Source organism: Bubalus bubalis, chromosome 17 (genome assembly GCF_019923935.1).
Source record: "Bubalus bubalis isolate 160015118507 breed Murrah chromosome 17, NDDB_SH_1, whole genome shotgun sequence".
NCBI classification, from domain to species: Eukaryota; Metazoa; Chordata; class Mammalia; order Artiodactyla; family Bovidae; genus Bubalus; species Bubalus bubalis.
Window position 1 is genome coordinate 69,075,041 of NC_059173.1, and position 17,961 is coordinate 69,093,001.

At 39.0% G+C, this 17,961-nt stretch overlaps 1 protein-coding gene across 1 annotated transcript in view; it reads right to left on the bottom strand.

The window, feature by feature from the left end:
• The window catches only part of DCHS2 (dachsous cadherin-related 2), a 266,320-nt gene that overhangs the window by 75,432 nt on the left and 172,927 nt on the right, over window positions 1–17,961 (bottom strand). Inside the window, exons 11-12 of the mRNA XM_044930576.2 lie at window positions 6,992–7,126; window positions 6,576–6,785 (exon numbers count right to left, since the gene is read on the bottom strand). Of these exons, the coding sequence (XP_044786511.2) occupies window positions 6,576–6,785; window positions 6,992–7,126 (345 nt within the window). The remainder of the gene's footprint in view (window positions 1–6,575; window positions 6,786–6,991; window positions 7,127–17,961) is intronic.

Consider the following 17,961-nt stretch of genomic DNA (forward strand, 5'->3'; position numbering starts at 1 on the left):
GGCCAGGGCTGGCTCAAGGCTCCTCTTCCAGCCTCTTGGGTCCCATCCCTACCCTTGTCCAAGACAGAAACCTCTATATCACCAAGGAGATGACAGCCTCACTCAGGATTGTGGCTCCAGCCTCTCCAAACCTGGCCCCACCCCTCAACATGGCACCAACTGCTAGCACACCCTGAGAAAAGGCATGGCCCATGGTCACTTTAGATCCAGCTCTCCCGCCTAATCCACCGGGCATAGGGAGACTGCATAGGGATGATCCAATACAATGACATGGCTTCAAGACCAAGATGTGCATGTTTTCCTTAATTTCATCAAACAAAACGAAAAGACAGTAGAACATGTTGCAAAACAAAGAGCAATATAAAATCCTGGGTGAGGGGAAGCCTAATGTGACAGTAATTCATCTGATAAAGGGTTCAAAGCAAAAGTCATAAAAAAAATGTTAATCAAACTTGTGAACATCCTTTCACAAGGAAAAGGATACAAAAATACAGTGGGAACTTCAAAAAGAACTAGAAAATATAATAAAGAACCAGTTAGAGCTGAAGAATACAATAACTGAAAGGAGAAACACACTAGAAGGAATTAACCACAGATTAGGTGATACAGACAAACACATAAATGACCTGGAAGACAGAATAGTGGAAATCACCTTATCAGAAAGGTAAAAAGAAAAAGTTCATAAGGATTATTTAAGGGACTTCTGGGCTTCCCTGGTGGCTCAGATAGTAAAGATCCTCCCTGCAGTGTGGTAGACCTGGCTTTGATACCTGAGTCGGGAAGATCCACTGGAGAAGGAAATAGCAACCCACTCCAGTATTCTCGCCTGGAGAATTCAATAAGGGACTTCTAGGAAAATATCAAGCTTACTAACATTATAGGAGTCACAGAGGAAGAGAGACAAAAAGGGGCATAAAGCGTTATTTGGTGAAATTGTAGCTGAAAATATCACTAACCTGAAAAGGAAACAGATATCCAAGTCCAAGAAGTACAGAGAGGCCTAAACAAGATGAACTCAAAGAGGCTCACACTAAGTCATATCATAATAAAAATGAAAAAAATTTAAAGAGTGAATGAGAGAAGTTTAAAGGCAGGAAGAGAAAGAGTCACTTATAAGGAAACCATTAAAAATATTAGCTGATATCTTATCAGAAATCTTGCAAGCCAGAGGGAGTAGCATGGCATATTTAAAGTGTCGAAAGAACCTGCAACCAAGGACACTCTATCCAGCAAGGTTACCATTCAGACTTGAAGGAGAGAGAAAGAGTTTTCCAGACAAGCAAAAACTAAAAGATGTTGTTACCATTAAACTGGCCTTATAAGAAAGTGTTTTTTTTTTTTAAGTAAAAAAGAAAACCTTATAACAAGAAATTTTAAAAAATGATATGAAGAAAAAAGTCACTGATAATTATAAATATATAGTAAAAAAACAGTGAATCAACCACTTATATAAGCGGGCATAAATGTTAAAAGATAAAAAATATAAAATCAAATATAACAACGATAAACACTGAAAGGATACAGATATAAATGTATTATATAACACCAAACCATAAAGTGTGTTTGGAGTAAAATTAAAAAGGTAGAGCTTTCAGGATATGTTTGAATTTAAACAACTATGAATTTAAAACAACTATATATAATTGATATATATGTAAACCTCATGGTAACTACAAATCAAAAATCTCCAGTGGACACACAAAGAAACAGAGAAAATAACCCAAACATAAGACTAAGGAAAATCATTAAACTGCAAGGGAAGAGACTAGAGGAACAAGAAAAGAACATAGAAAAACTGCAAAAAAAAATCCTAGAAAACAGTAACAAAATGTCAGTGAGTACATGTCTGTCAATGATTACTTTACGTAAATAGATTAAATGCTCCAATCAGGACATGGGGTGGCTGAATGGCGGATTCATTTCAATATTTGGCGAAACCAATACAATATTGTAAAGTTTAAAAATAAAATAAAATTAAAAAAAAAAGAAAACATACCATCTATATCCTGCCTATAAGGGACTCACTTCAGATCTAAAGACACACACACTTGAAAGTAAAATGATGGAAAAAGATACTCCACACAAATGGAAATGAAAAGAAAACAGAGATAACAATATTCATATCACACAAAATAGACTTTGAAATAAAGTTTATAACAAAGACAAAGAAGGGCATCATATAATGATAAACAAGTCAAATCAAGAATATATAACATTCATAAACATAAATGCCCCAGTACAATAGCACCTAAATATATAAAGCAAATATTAACACATATAAAAGGAGAAACTGACAGAAATACAATAAGTATAGAGAACTTTCATAACCCACTTACATAAATGAACAGGCAGAAAATCAATAAGGGATACATTAGATGACACATTCGACCAGAAGGACTTAACAGGTATTAATATTTACAAATCATTGCATTAAAAACAGAAGAAAACACATTCTTTTTCAAGTGCACATGGACACTAGATCTCCAGGACAGGTCTCATGCTAAGCCACGAAAAATCTTCAATTCATTTAAGAAGATTGAAATCATATCAACCTTGCATATTTTCTGACTACAGTGCTATGAAACTAGAAATCAATTACAGGAAGGAAACTGGAAAATAAACAGACGTGGAAACTAAACAATATATTACTAGAAACCAACGGATCAACAAAGAAGAAATAAAAACATAGCTTGAGGTGAATAAAAAAAACCAACACACAACTTTCAAAATCTACAAGACACAGTAAAAGGAGTTCTTAGAGAGAAATTTATAGTAATTCAGGTCTAACTCAAAACACAAGAAATATCTTAAATAACTTAACTTTCCATCTAAAGGAACTAGAAAAAGAAGTACAAACAAAGCCCAAAGTCAACAAAAGGAAGAGAATAATAAAAATCAGAGAAGTAAATAAAATAGAGACCAAATTTTAAAAAATAGAAAAAGCCTGGTGAAATTAAGAGCTGTTGTTTAAGATAAACGAAGTTGATTAAGATGAGTCAGAAACTCATCAAGAAAATAAGAGAAAATCTAAATAAACAAAGGAGAAATTACAACCAATATCACAGAGATACAATCATAAAAGAATACTATTGACAACTATACACCAGAAAATTGGACAGCCTAGAAGAAATGGAAGAATGTCTAGAAACATACACTTTTCCAAGACTGAATCAGGAAGAAACTGATTACTGAACACTGATTACTATTAATGAAATTGAATCAATAATCAAAAACCTCCAACAAACCAAAGACCAGGACCACACCAGAATTGGAGAGTTTCTACCAAACATTTAAAGATGAGTTGACGTCTATCTTTCCTAAACTATACCAAAAATTGAAGAAGAGGGACTTCCAAACTCATTCTATGAAGCCCTATTCAAAACCAGACAAAGACACTATAAAAAAATTACACACCAATATTCCTGAAATGAAAAGATCCTCAATAAAAATTAGCAAACCAAATTCAACAAATACAGAAAAGAGATTTTTATTCATGATCAAATAAAATTTATCCCAGGGATGCAAGGATGGTTCAACATCTACAAATCAATCAAGGTGTTACACCACATTAACAAAAGGGAGAATAAAAACCATATGATCATCTCAATAGACACAGAAAAAAACATATGACAGAATTCAACATTCATTTATGATAAAATCACTTATCATAGTTGGTAAAGAGGGAACATACTTCAACATAATAAAGACCATATATGACAAGCCCACAGCTATCATACCAACAATGAAAAGCTGAAAACTTTTCCTCTAAGATCAGGAATAAGATAAGTATTCCCACTCTCATCGTTTCTACTTAACATAGTATTGGGAGTCATGGAGGAGGGGCAAAGTACATGAAGGGGAATGGGGAGTACAGACTGTTAGGTATAAACGAGAGAAGTTACAAGGCTGTAATGTACAGTACCGGCAATACAGTCAACAGTTTAATAATAACTTTATATGGAGTGTACGCTATAAAAACACTGAATTATGTTGCACATCTGGAACTAACAGAAGTATACACTTCAATTTTTAAAATACCCTTTAATGGGACTTAGATCTAGGATGTAGTCAAGATAGGGAGATATTAAAGTTAAGTGGTAGCTAGAAACAGGGACTGGATGAAGCGACCAGTAAGAGTGTGTCTAGGAGAAAAGAAAGAGATATACCAAAAAGATCCAGGAAACTCTAACAAGTCAGAGAAGAAAAAGGACATTGGGAAGGCTTGTCTAGAAAGACAGATGAAGAATCAGGAGAAAGTAGTGGCTTTTGAAGTAAAAGTGAGGCCAAGCATCCAGGGCACGGTGCACAAAGACACAAAGCAGCGCAACTAAGAACTGAAAAAAGATCCAGCGCATTTAGCAACAACAAGACCTTTTGTATTTTCAACAGGGTAGTTTCAGCGGAGTGACTTCAGTGGACTGTATATTGCAGCAAGCTAAGAAATTAAAGTGAAATAAAGACATAGGAACTAGCATGTAGACAACGATTTTTAAGAAATTTGATTGTGAAGGAAAAGAGACAGAGGATGAAGGGAGACATCTATGCTTTTCAGGATAGGAGAGACTAAAAAAACTGATTGGAAAACCAGTAGCGAGGGAAATGTTGACCATATGGGAAAGGAAGGTGAGTGGTCAAAAAGAATGTTCTTGATGCAATGAAAGGCGACTGGTGCAGTCTGGGGATTGTTTATACCCAGTCCTCAACAAAATAAATACAATAAATTGAGAGTAAACATTTAGAGAAATTTATAGCAATATGACATAATAATCTTATATCTCTGTAATATAGTAATATCTTTTTTTAAACTGGGGCTTGCATTTTGTATGCCTTTTTTCTCCCAATAATTTATATTTATTGTATTTTACAAAAGCATCAATCACAACAGATTGCAAACTTTAAAAAACACCAGCCCTGGTTCCTAACCACAATTGATTTGGGAAGTTTCAGAAAACAGGTAGAGTTTACAGAGAAGGACAAGTATCTATTCCACTGCTACACAAAGAAAGAGATAATAATTGGGCTTATTCTTAAAAATTGGGCTTCTCAAAGTTAGTTTGAGGGATTATCATCCTTTAGGATGATAGTATGACAATATATGGAGAAGGCAATGGCACCCCACTCCAGTACTTTTGCTTGGAAAATCCCATGGATGGAGGAGCCTGGTAGGCTGCAGTCCATGGGATCGCTAAGAGTCGGATAGGACTGAGCGACTTCACTTTCATGCACTGGAGAAGGAAATGGCAACCCACTCCAGTGTTCTTGACTGGAGAATCCCAGGGGTGGGGGAGCTTGGTGGGCTGCCGTCTATGGGATTGCACAGAGTCAGACACGACTGAAGCGACTTAGTAGTAGTAGTATGACAATATATGTGATCATTTAAAATAGATATGTCCTTGGACAAATAATCCAGATATATTATCATAAGGAAATAATTGAGTGTGTTCACTACAGCATTTTTATAATAGAGTGTTCAATATCTAAATTAGCACAAAAGGAGATGAGTAAGATAAATGTTATAATATGCATATTAGAAATGCTAATATATGTATATTCAACAACATGAAACATTTATACAGTGTATTACTTTTAAAAGGAGATAACAAAACAGTGTATATAAATTATTCAGTAGTGTAAGATTGGTGTCTGCAGTCACTGAGATTCATTGAAAAGTGATTTTCAAAAATATCAAATTACTTATCTCTGCAAGATATAAGATTTTTGTTTATTACTGTTGTTTTTCATAAATTGTATATAAATTCTGCAATTATATATCATTTTCTAATCAGGGAATAATGACAATAAAAACCACTCTCATTTTGGAGTAAACCGGGTGGTACACAGAAAACATGGCTTGGTTATGGGAATTTTAGTAAATGGACAGTGATAGCTTCCAGAGTGAGCCTCACAGCTGTTTCTACACCCTAAAACGGCTTCTCTTTGTGCGTTATTCTAGCTGCATCTCATTATCATTCTATGTGTGCTCTGACATGTGCTAAAAAAATGAATTCTCCACTCTTTTTCAGGTAAATAAGATGTGGCCTTCACAAAACTTGCCATGTTAATCCTTCCATGATTCTGCCAGAATCTTATATCTCTGATCCAAAGGGGAAAATATTACAAAATTATCTTCTAGTGCAGAAGTTCCTAAAGACCTGGATTATTTATCTCTGGAGTATTGTGATAGATCTGAAGTGTTTCATTGGTCTGCAGATCTCAGAAAACTGTTTTTCTACTCATGTCCTCCAGGCCTGATTGCTCAAAATAATAAAAGTAAGGGATCATATGAAAAAAGTGAAAAGAGAAAAAAAGCTATCTGCTGCATCTGTATATCCTTTAATGTAAACGGATTACTAACAACAAGAGTTGCTGAGGGCGGATGTTTGAGGAGTTTGGAGGGCAGTAGATCAGGGTAGCTGTCGGAAGAAGGAGGAGAGGAGACCCGGGGTACCAATTAGCTCTTAGCAGGTGTGTGTTCTGTAGACACTGAACTATGTACTGAATGAAGAATACTCACCATGACACATGTGTAACCACGCTGGTACCCCGGGGGGAATTAAAGTAAAGATGATACTTACCGATTATATGATACGTGGCAGCTCCATTGCTGCCAGCATCCATATCAGAAGCCAGGAAGGTGTAGACAAGGCCTGGCTCTTGGTTTTCCAGAACCTCAATGTCATCCCTGGGGACAACAATCTCTGGTGCGTGGTCATTTTCATCTCTCACTGTGCAGAGAATCACTGTGGTCCCGGACAGAGCAGGGGCTCCCCCGTCACGTACGAGTACTGACATGGAATAAAAGATGGCACAGATGGTGGCCATTAATTCACACCTAAAATATGCTGCCCCAACCAGACAGCCTCAGACCAAATTAACTGGGTAGCACTGGGTCAGTAACGTTTGATTTAAAGACGCCCTACTGAAATGTAAAATTTCACCTCTCAACTGCATGCAGCCTACTTTTGTTTAGCACAGACAAGGGATCACTTACCTCGAAGGGTGAGGACTTCCTGAACTTCTCTGTCAAGCGTGGTGGCCGTCACTACCTCCCCAGTGTCAGAATTTATCTGGAACAACATGAATGAAGCACCTGGCATAATTTCAAACTGAAGCTTGGAATTAATTCCTAAAGGAAAACACAGAGAAAAACTTAACCATTATCCCTTGGAATGCATTCATCTGTTTCATTTTTTCCTATGAATATGTTAAACCATAAATGAAAAAGGCAAGACATTGAACCTTCAAATTAAGGTGAAAAACAAAAGCCAACTCTTTTGGCTGTTAAAAAATAAAAGCCTCCTAGGCTGAAATGCTTGATTTTCAAGTCTTATGAGACTTCACCACAGTAAATGCTTCAGAATTTCTCCCTTCCATAAAAATTTTCTTATGAGTGTGCAACCCTCCAACACATTCCTAATTCCTTCTGCTAATATTAATTGTGATTTAATGACATCACTGGAAGCTTTCAGGGCAAATGACGATTTCTGTAGATGGACGCTGTGTTTAGAGGCTGTATCCAGTTCCGATACTCTGCTCATCTTCCAGCTTGGGAGGTGAGCACACGGAGTTACAGATGGACAGAGTTTCCCTCCATCTTGTTTCCTACTTAGTATTCAGTCTCCTATCTGCAGTGAGAAATGTGGTACCATATTACTGTGCAATCTGAAAATAATTCTTCCCATATTCCTGTGGTTTCATTTCTCCCCTGGGAAAAGTGTCAGGTCGTTCCCATCTTTGGTATAAAGCTTTCTCATGCCAGTAACTTGAACTACATTATTCCATGATATTGCAGCTTATTTGCACTTCACAAAAGTTCATTTCAACCATGTTCCTAAATTCTTAACTGATGAGAATCTAGATTAGATATAGTACTTAACATATGTGATTTACACTTCAATAAAAGATGAAATATTGTTCTTCGGACTTCACAAAAAAACTTCAATTACTTATTTCCATCTTGTATGTCATAAAAAGTAAATTTTCAGCCACCATGGTCTAGTAGAACTGAGTTCTGGAAAAAGCAGAATATGCTAATTTTACACAAGAATAAATATACATGACTTCTTCCTATGCCAGTTGAAAGAGAAAGGATATTTGGGATCACCTGCAGGCATTTTAATAACCTTGAGAAAAAATGTCTAATAATGTAGGAACCAAATATTTGAAAGAGTATAATCAGAGGTCAACAGACTATTTCAGCATATCATTAGGCATTAAGCATATTATTGCATTAATGATTATGTGATAATTAAGTGATTACTTTGATCTCATAGTGATAACATAACCTCTTCTTTGGTCAGACATAAGTTTTAAAAATTCCAAATTGTTAAAATTCCCTTTACCAGTTTCACCCTACATTATGAAAATGGGGACAATATCATGTTACATCTATTTTCTCTGTTCCTCAAATATTTGGTGAGCATAATTAAGTGCCAAGCACAGTGCTGTTTGCCAAAGAGACAGGTGGGGAATTAAAGAGGTACGGCCCTTGCCTTTATGAAGATATCATGGAGAACAGCATCTTTTAATTTTTGGACCCTTTTAAAAAAAATAAATCAACTCATTTATAATGTGATCTTATTACACATTACATATAAAATTATATATTACATATTGTATTATATACTATACATTTTAAAATCCTGACACTTGTCAAACCTAGAAAATGTCTTCACATGTTTAAACAAAACACAAATTTTTACAGCTTCCCTTCCTCCCATTGGTCTAATTATTCTCCAATGTGTTTTACCATTGTATTCAATACTCCTTTGACTTCTTAGAAACTGTCACATTTTATTGTTCCTTTTTTTCTACATTGTTTTATCCCTAACACTCTACTTGCCTTCAATCCTCCTAGTATTTTATTAAGAATAAATGAGATCTTTATGTAACTATAGTTTGCACATATATGTTTTCACACTACAAACTGTGCACCCTTTACAAATTAAACAACGTGAAATAAATGGAAAGTATTGCACTTGTGTCTCTTTCAGAATTCAATTAATGCCTTGCTTCTTCCTCAGTCCAATTCAGTTCATCTCATTCGCTCAATCGTGTCCAACTCTTGGTGACCCCATGGACTGCAGCACACCAGGCTTCCCTGTCCATAACCAACGCCTGGAGCTTGTTCAAACTCATGTCCATTGAGTTGGTGATGCCATGCAATCTCTCATCCTCTATCATCCCCTTCTCCTCCTGCCTTTAATCCTTCCCAGCATCAGGGTCTCTTCTAATGAGTCAGTTCTTCGCATCACGTGGCCAAAGTATTGGAGTTTCAGCTTCAGCATCAGTCCTTCCAGTGCAAATTCAGGACTGATTTCCTTTAGGATGAAATACTTTGATATTCTTGCAATCCAAGGGATTCTCAAGAGTATTCTCTAACACCACAGTTCAAAAGGATCAATTCTTTGGTGCTCAGCTTTCTTTATAGTCCAACTCTCACGTCCATACATGACTACTGGAAAAACCATAGCTTTGACTAGATGGACCTTTGTCAGCAAAATAATGTCTCTGTTTTTTAATATGCTATCTAGGTTAGTTATAGCTTTACTTCCAAGGAACAAGCATCTTTTAATTTCATGGTTGCAGTCACCATCTGCAGTGATTTTGGAGTCCTTAAAACAAAGTCTCTCACTGTTTCCATCCATTTGCCATGAAGTGATGGGACCGGGTGCCATGATCTTCATTTTTGAATGTTAAGTTTTAAGCTAACTTTTTCACTCTCCTCTTTCACTTTCATCAAGAAGCTCTTTTAATTCTTCACTTTCTGCCATAAGGGTGGTGTCATCCCGACAATCTTGATTCCAGCTGGTGCTTCATCCAGCTGGGCAATTTGCACGATGTACTCTGCGTAGAAGTTAAATAAACAGGGTGGCAATAGACAGCCTTGACATACTCCTTTCCCAATTTGGAAACAGTCTGTTGTTCCATGTCTGGTTCTAACTGTTGCTTCCTGATCTGCATACAGATTTCTCAGGAGGCAGGTCAGGTGGTCTGGTATTCCCATCTTTTGAAGAATTTTCCACAGTTTGCTGTGATACACATAGTCAAAGGCTTTGGTGTAATCAATAAAGCAGAAGTAGATGTTTTTCTGGAACTTTCTTGCTTTTACGATGATCCAATGGATGTTGGCAATTTGATCTCTGGTTCCTCTGTCTTTTCTAAATCCAGATTGAATATCTGGAAGTCCATGGTTCAAGTACTCTTGAAGCCTGGCTTGGTGAATTTTGAGCATTACTTTGCTATTGTGTGAGATGAGTGCAACTGTGTGGTCATTTGAACATTCTTTGGCATTGTCTTTCTTTGGGATTGGAATGAAAACTAACCTTTTCCAGTCCTGTGGCCACTGCTGAATTTTCCAAATTTTCTGGCATATTGAGTGCAGCACTTTCACAGCATCATCTTTTAGGATTTGAAATAGCTCAGCTGGAACTCCATCACCTCCACTGTCTTTGTTCATAGCGATGCTTCTTAAGGCCCACTTGACTTCACATTCCAGGATGTCTGGCTCTAGGTGAGTGATCACACCATTGTGGTTATCTGGGTCATGAAGATCTTTTTTGTACAGTTCTTCTGTGTATTCTTGCCACCTCTTCTTAATATCTTCTGCTTCTGTTAGGTCCATACCATTTCTGTCCTTTTTTGTGCCCATGCTTGCATGAAATGTTCCCTTGGTGTCTCTAATTTTCTTGAAGAGATCTCTAGTCGTTCCCCTTGTATTGTTTTCCTCTATTTCTTTGCATTGATCAGTGAGGAAAGCTTTCTTATCTCTCCATGCTATTCTTTGGAACTCTGCATTCAAATGGCTATATCTTTCTGTTTCTCCTTTGCCTTTCACGTCTCTTCTTTTCTCAGCTATTTGTAAGACCTCCTCAGACAATCATTTTGCCTTTTTGCATTTTTTTTTTTCTTGAGGATGGTGTTGATCCCTGCCTCCTGTACAATGTTACAAACCTCCATCCAAAATTCTTCAGGGCCTCTGTTTATCAGATCTGATACCTTGAATCTATTTGTCACTTCCACTGTACAATTGTAAGGGGTTTGATTTAGCTCATACCTGAATGGTCTAGCGGTTTTCTGTACTTTCTTCAACTTAAGTCTGAATTTTGCAATAAGGAGTTGATGATCTGAGCCAGTTAGCTCCAAGTCTTGTTTTTGCTGACTGTACAGAGTTTCTCCATCTTTGGCTGCAAAGAATATAATCAATCTGATTTCGGTGTTGACCATCTGGTGATGTCCATGTGTAGAGTCTTCTCTTGTGTTGTTGGAAGAAGGTGTTCGCTATGACCAGTGCATTCTCTTGGCAGAACTCCATTAGCCTTTTCTCTGCTTCATTTTGCTTCTTCCTCCTCACGGAATAATCCTCCAGAACAAACACAGCATCATCAAATTTGAGAACCAAGGAAATAAAAGTCAAATGAGATTATTTGATCTAATTCCATAATCTTACTAAGAAAACTGGATATCTGAATCTGAAGATATTTAGGGATACACTTAAAATACACCTAGTAAAGGATGAGTGTGTATGTGTGTGTGTACGCATACATATATCCGCTCTTAGAGCTCAAGACCTGCAGTCTTTTGCTCATTTACTTTCTCCCAGTCTCGGATACCCTTCCTCAATTTATTTCTTTCCCTATCAAGTCCAGATCCATGAATTAACACTTTAGAAACCTTGCAAATTTCCTCAGGTCTTCTGACTTTTTCCAAAAGAATCCCAGCAAAACCTTAGTTCAGGATCATGTCAACCATCTCTCTGGTCTTCTGGACTATCCAGCAGATAATTGGGGCTGGAGAAAACTTCACAAAAGCATAGACTGAGGCCACTGAAATACCACTGTCCTCTGGCAATCTGTCCAGTTCTCCTTGGTCACCTCTTTCCTATTCAGGTCTTCTACCCAACCACCTGCTGGCTGACTCTCACAAACCACTTTCCTTTCTATTTCCCAGAGAAATAGAGGCATTGGGAAAAAGGCTCCCTCAGCTTCTTGCATCTGTACTCAACTCCATCTCTTGCTTTCTGTTTCAATGGCAAAAATAATTCTTCAAACACCCTCTTGAAGTTTTCCTGTCAGTTCTAATCTTTCTCTTTATATTTTCCCCTTAAATTATACTCTTCTCTAGCTATAAGGGGCTTCCCTGGTGGCTCAGTGATAAAGACTCTGCCTACAATGTAGGAGACCTGGGTTTGATCTCTGGGTGGGGAAGATCCCCTGGAGGAGGGTATGGAACATACTCTAGTACTCTTGCCTAGAGAATCCCATGGATAGAGGAACCTGGCAGGCTGCAGTCCATAAGGTGACACAGAGTCAGACACGACCAAAGCGACTAAGCAGCAACAGAAGCTAACTGTAAGAAACAAGTTTTCTTCTCTTTATAGCCAAGCATTTTTTAAAAAATTCCCTGCAGCTAGCTTGAAACCACTGCCATATATAGTTATCCTTTCTACAGTCATCAATAAGCTTCTGGTTATAAAAATCTACTGATCATGTTTAGCTGACTTATCTTCTCTGTAACTTCAGATATTGCTGACTAATTAAAAAAAAAAAAACATGGAAAGGAAAGAACAAAGAGAGAGAGGAAGGAAGGAAGAGAAGGGGAAGGGGAAAGAGGAAGGAAGGAATTCATTCCACCTCTTTCCCAGTTCACTGGCTTCAGTTTCCATCCATATGCAGATGACACATATGTGCTGAGCTCCAGTTATTTGATTAATTCATTCACTCATGCAACACACATTTATTTATACAACATACATTTACCAAGTGCCAGGCACTCGAAAGATACCACCAAATTATCTTGAACTATCATTGAATTATCTTGGTCCTCAGAATTCCTCTCATTTCAGTTCAGTTGCTCAGTCGTGTCCAACTCTTTGTGACCCTATGGACTGCAGCACACCAGGCCTCCCTCTCTATCACCAATTCCCGGAGTTTACTCAAACCCATGTCCATTGAGTCAGTGATACCATCCAGCCATCTCATCCTCTGTTGTCCCCTTCTCCTCCTGCCCTCAATCTTTCCCAGCATCAGGGTCTTTTCAATGAGTCAGCTCTTCACACCAGGTAGCCAAAGTATTGGAGTTTCAGCTTCAACATCAGTCCTACCAATGAACATTCAGGACTGATTTCCTTTAGGATGGACTGGTTGGATCTCCTAAGAGTCTTCTCCAACACCACAGTTCAAAAGCATCAGTTCTTCAGCGCTCAGCTTTCTTTATAGTCCAACTCTCACATCCATACATGACTACTGGAAGTAATGTCTCTGCTTTTTAATATGCTGTCTAGGTTGGTCATAACTTTTCTTCCAAGGAGTAAATGTCTTTTACTTTCATGGCTGCAGTCACCATCTCCAATGATTTTGGAGCCCCCCAAAAAATAAAGTCTGCCACTGTTTCCACTGTTTCTCCATCTATTTGCCATAAAATGATAGTGGAGAATTATAGACAGTGTGGTGGAATATGTGAAATCACTGGGGAAGGGGATCAGGGAAGATTTATCACAAGTAGATAATTGCTCATTTATATCTCATTTAACAAACCTACAAAGATAGTGAGAGCAAGTGCCAAGGTACCACACCACGTGCTAAGGATGTAACTGCTGGCAAGAAGACACACTCTCTGCTCTCATGCTATGTACAGTGTAGCACTGGATTCAGATAAATAAGCAGGCAATTACAATTCCCCATGATAAGACATAACTATGTGTTGCCTTCTGTATAAGCTGAGGCCCTAAAGATGAATTAGATTTATCAAGTAAGAGGGAAGAAAGTGAATGCAATCAAAATAGGAACCAAACACCATACTGCAGGCTACAACATCCCATATTATATGGGCTCTGCTTATTTCCCCAAGCTCTTCTCATAATTTTTCTTGACCCACCAATGTCCCTTCTGCTCTCTGAACATGCTAAGTGTCTTTCTGTTGGGGTCTTTGATGTTGCTGTTCCTTCTGCCAGCACCTCCCTCCATCCTTTGCAAGGTGTACTAGTTATTGGTATACTGAATTATGGTGCCTCGGATCTGAAGCCATTCTTCCCTCCTCTGCCCTGCAATGCTGGGGCTGGGGATCCGGATGCCACAGCTGTGCAGGACCTCCTTTGCCACTAAGCCCCTGTTAGCATCTGCCATAAAGCGACCCTCAAGGGAGACTGAAGGTCAGAGGAAAGCAGATGGGACTACTTCTTCTGGTTCTCTTACTTTCCCTGTCAGCAACGCCATTTTTCCTTGTGTAACAGCTGCTCACAACTTTCTGTCTCTTTTGGCACTCCCAGACCAGGCTCTACAAAGCCCTTCTGCTTTTTCTCTTCCTAGGTTCTGATAATCTCATCTTCTTTTTGTTTCCCAGAATTAGGGGTGGTAGCTGCTTTCCTATAGTTATTTTTTTCTGGGTTACTTCAGGATTCCTTTTTCACTTACTCAGCCTTCCATACCTGTATTGTAACAGCTAGTTTTCCTGACTACATATGACTGGTGCAGTACTTGGAACAAGAGTGGGTCCCAGGTATCAGGGATTCTGATACTGGTTTGGTTATGCCTTTGGCCTTAAAGGCAGTGCTGGGTTCCTGCCCAAAGGAAATGAAACACGAGTAATTTATCACTTGCAATGGTATCATAGGGGCTTCCCAGGTGGTGCTAGTGGTAAAGAACCCACCTGCCAGTACAGGAGATATAAGAGACATGGGTATGATCCCTGAGTCGGGAAGATCCCCTGGAGGAGGGCATGGCAATCCACTCCAGTATTCTTGCATGGAGAATTCCATGGACAGAGAAGCCTGATGGGCTATAGTCCATAGGGTCACAAATAGTCAGACACAACTGAAGTGACTTAGTGTGTGTGCACGCACATGCACGCACATGCACACACACACACTATAGTATCATAATCAATTAAATTATCACCCATGTTTGATTGTGATGAACTGACTATTAAAGGATTCCTTTTCCTTAGAGGACCAAATGGTGCTGACCATGGCCTTGGGATAGTAAAAGGAGTATGGTGTGAACTGGCTATCTCTGAATACAATGAGAGCTTACAGAAAGAAAATTATAAACTGAGGCTTTAAAGTCATAGTTTAGGTCATAGTCAAAATAGCTGAACGCTTCTAAGGAAGTCAATCTCTCTGAATATCAGAACCAAATTGGGCAGCAGATATATAAGGAGTAGCTTCTTGGAAGGGAAAATCCATATGAAGACCCACAGATTTCAACATACTGCAGGCAGATCTCAGCATACATGCAAATATGACTCAGTCAGAGACAGCTTTCAGCTTTCAAAGAATACCAAGATTTTTCTAACTTATATTAGGATAACTCTGTCCAAAATGTGTGGAGATCAATTCTAAAAATGTGAAACCCAGAAAGATTAAATAGCACTTTGGTTTAGGCTGGATTTATTGATGTAGTGTGCTTACTAGCTATTCTGAATTGAATGTTTTAACTCATATAGCTATGTCCCTTGACAGTTTCTTTTGATTGGTTGTGTCACGAGTGGCTATCATTGTTGAGTTTGAGATGCCAGACCTTCCCCTGCATACTATACAGGAAAGGATAGTATGAGAAGAACGCTAGGATGGATTTATGTATGACATGCCCACCGCCCCCCTCTGACTACATTTACCAACAATTCAGAGGACTCTCCCTTCCTAAAGACCATGGGAAAGGCCTTGGTTAGAGGGACACAGCATCCTTTAAATGCCCTCTGGTAGTAGCCCTCCGTGTCGGTTATGGATGCTGGTGCCATTGGCTCTGGAGGTCACCTTTTGAGAACCAACACTCTCAAACTTCCTGGACCAGATAGCAGAGTAGAAGGAAGTTGAGCTCACCTCTTCCCACAAGTCTATCTAAATTACAACTAATTGTTGAACAACCATTGATAAAAAAGACTGGGACCTACCAGAAAAGATATTCTACATCCAGAGACATAAAGAGCAAACCACAGTGAGATGGTAGGGGCATGAACTTGCAATATAGTCAAATCCCATATCCGCTCCCTGGGATCAGCAACCCACAAACTAAAGAACAATTTATACCATAGAAGTTCTCCCACAGGAATGAGAGTTCTGGGGCCCATGTCAGGTTCCCAAGCCTGGGGGTCTTACATAGGGACGAGTGAGCCTCCAGAGTATTTGGCTTTAAAGGGCAATGAGGTTTGAGTTCAGGAACTCCACAGGACTGGGGAAAACAGACTCCACTCTTGGAGGGCATGTCTGAGGTCTCACGCACACTGGGACCAAGGACAAAAGTGCCTTCATAACCTGGGCCATAACTACCTGCAGGTCTTGGAGGGTCTCTTGGGGAGGCAGGGGAGGGGCAGCTGCGACTTATTCTGGGACAAGGACACCGGTGGTGCACACACTGAGGAGCGTTCATCAGCATGAGCTCTCCTGGAGGCCAACATTTTGGGACTGAGACCCGGCCCCACCCAACAGCCTGCAGTCTCCAGTGCTAGGACATCTCAGGCCAGACAGCCAGCAGGGTGGGAACACAGCAGACAGGCTGCCTCAAGACTTCCTGAGCTCACAGCTGTCTCCAGACGCACTCCTTGACAGAGCCCTGCCCACCCTGGCCAAGGCCCAGCTCCAGCCACCAGTGGAGAGGCACTGCTCCTCCCACTAAGAATCCTGAACAAGCCTCCAGATCAGCTTCACCCACCAGGGGGCTGCAGAAGTGAGTCCACAAATGCAGGTCAGAACCTACCCCAAGACCAGCTGGTCTCTGGCCCTTGAGTAACAAGAACAGAGTGTACTGCTGGGACATAGGACATCCTCTACAGAAGGCCACTTCTCCAAGGTCAAGAAACATCACTGATATTCCACATACATAAAAATAGAAATTCAGACAAAATGAGACAGCAGAGGAATATGTTCTAGGTGAAGGAACAAGATAAAACCCCAGAAAAACAACTAAGTGACATGGAAATAGGTAATCCTCCTGAGAAAGAGTTCAGTATAATGATCACAAAGATGATCCAAGAACACAGGAAACAAGAGGGTGCACAGAGTGAGAAGCTACAAGAAGTTTTAAACAAAGGGAAAATATAAAGAGCAACCAACAGAGTTGAAGAACACATAACTGAAATGAGAACAACACTCTACACCAATTTATAAGGACTATCGGGAGTGATCTGCTTTCATCCAGCAGGAACAACAGTACATCTTTATGTAAACTCTTCCACTATCAGCCATCATCTACTCAGCAGAGATAAAGATCATCTCAGCATCTAGTATTTCATCACACTGATCTACTACTGTGATGAGATCGTAATTGGATCTGATGAGCAGAAAGAAGTAACTTAGATGTCTTAATTAGATATATATAGCAGCAGTTGGCAAACTATAGCCCACTGGCCAAATCAGCCTGTTGCCTGATTTTGTAAAGTTCCATGGAAGTCCAGCTACATTTATTTGTTTATGTATGACCTACTGCTGATGTCTTGCTCCAATATCAGCATTGAATAATGGAGACCTATAATCTGCACAACCTAAAACAACCACTATTTTGCCCTTTACAGAGAAAGGTTTGCATAACCCTATCCTAGAGTAAAGGTGGGCAAGTGATAGGAGCTGAGAATAGAGAGGAACATCACAATCACTTATTGAAGTGTCTGGTTGTTAAGCTAAAAGAGAATAGAAATGTATCCTCAAAATCATAAGGAATTAATAAATAATTCTGATGAGGAGCGTGTTGATTTCAGATTTACTCTTTATGAATATAATTTTTCATGTAATTCCTCAATGATACAATGCCTACACAACACAACCATTTCCAAAGCAGGAAAAGGATTGTGCCTGGCTGACTGAATGAAGAAATAAACAAATGAATGCGTTCAGAAGAGTGAAGGCAGCTTGAAGCAGTGAAGCAGCCTATTTCACAGATGCTGCAGTTTCTCAAATCATGTAGTCAAAAATAGTTACTACAATCCTATATCATAGCTTGAATTATCTTAGAGACCTGGGATAAAAGCAAG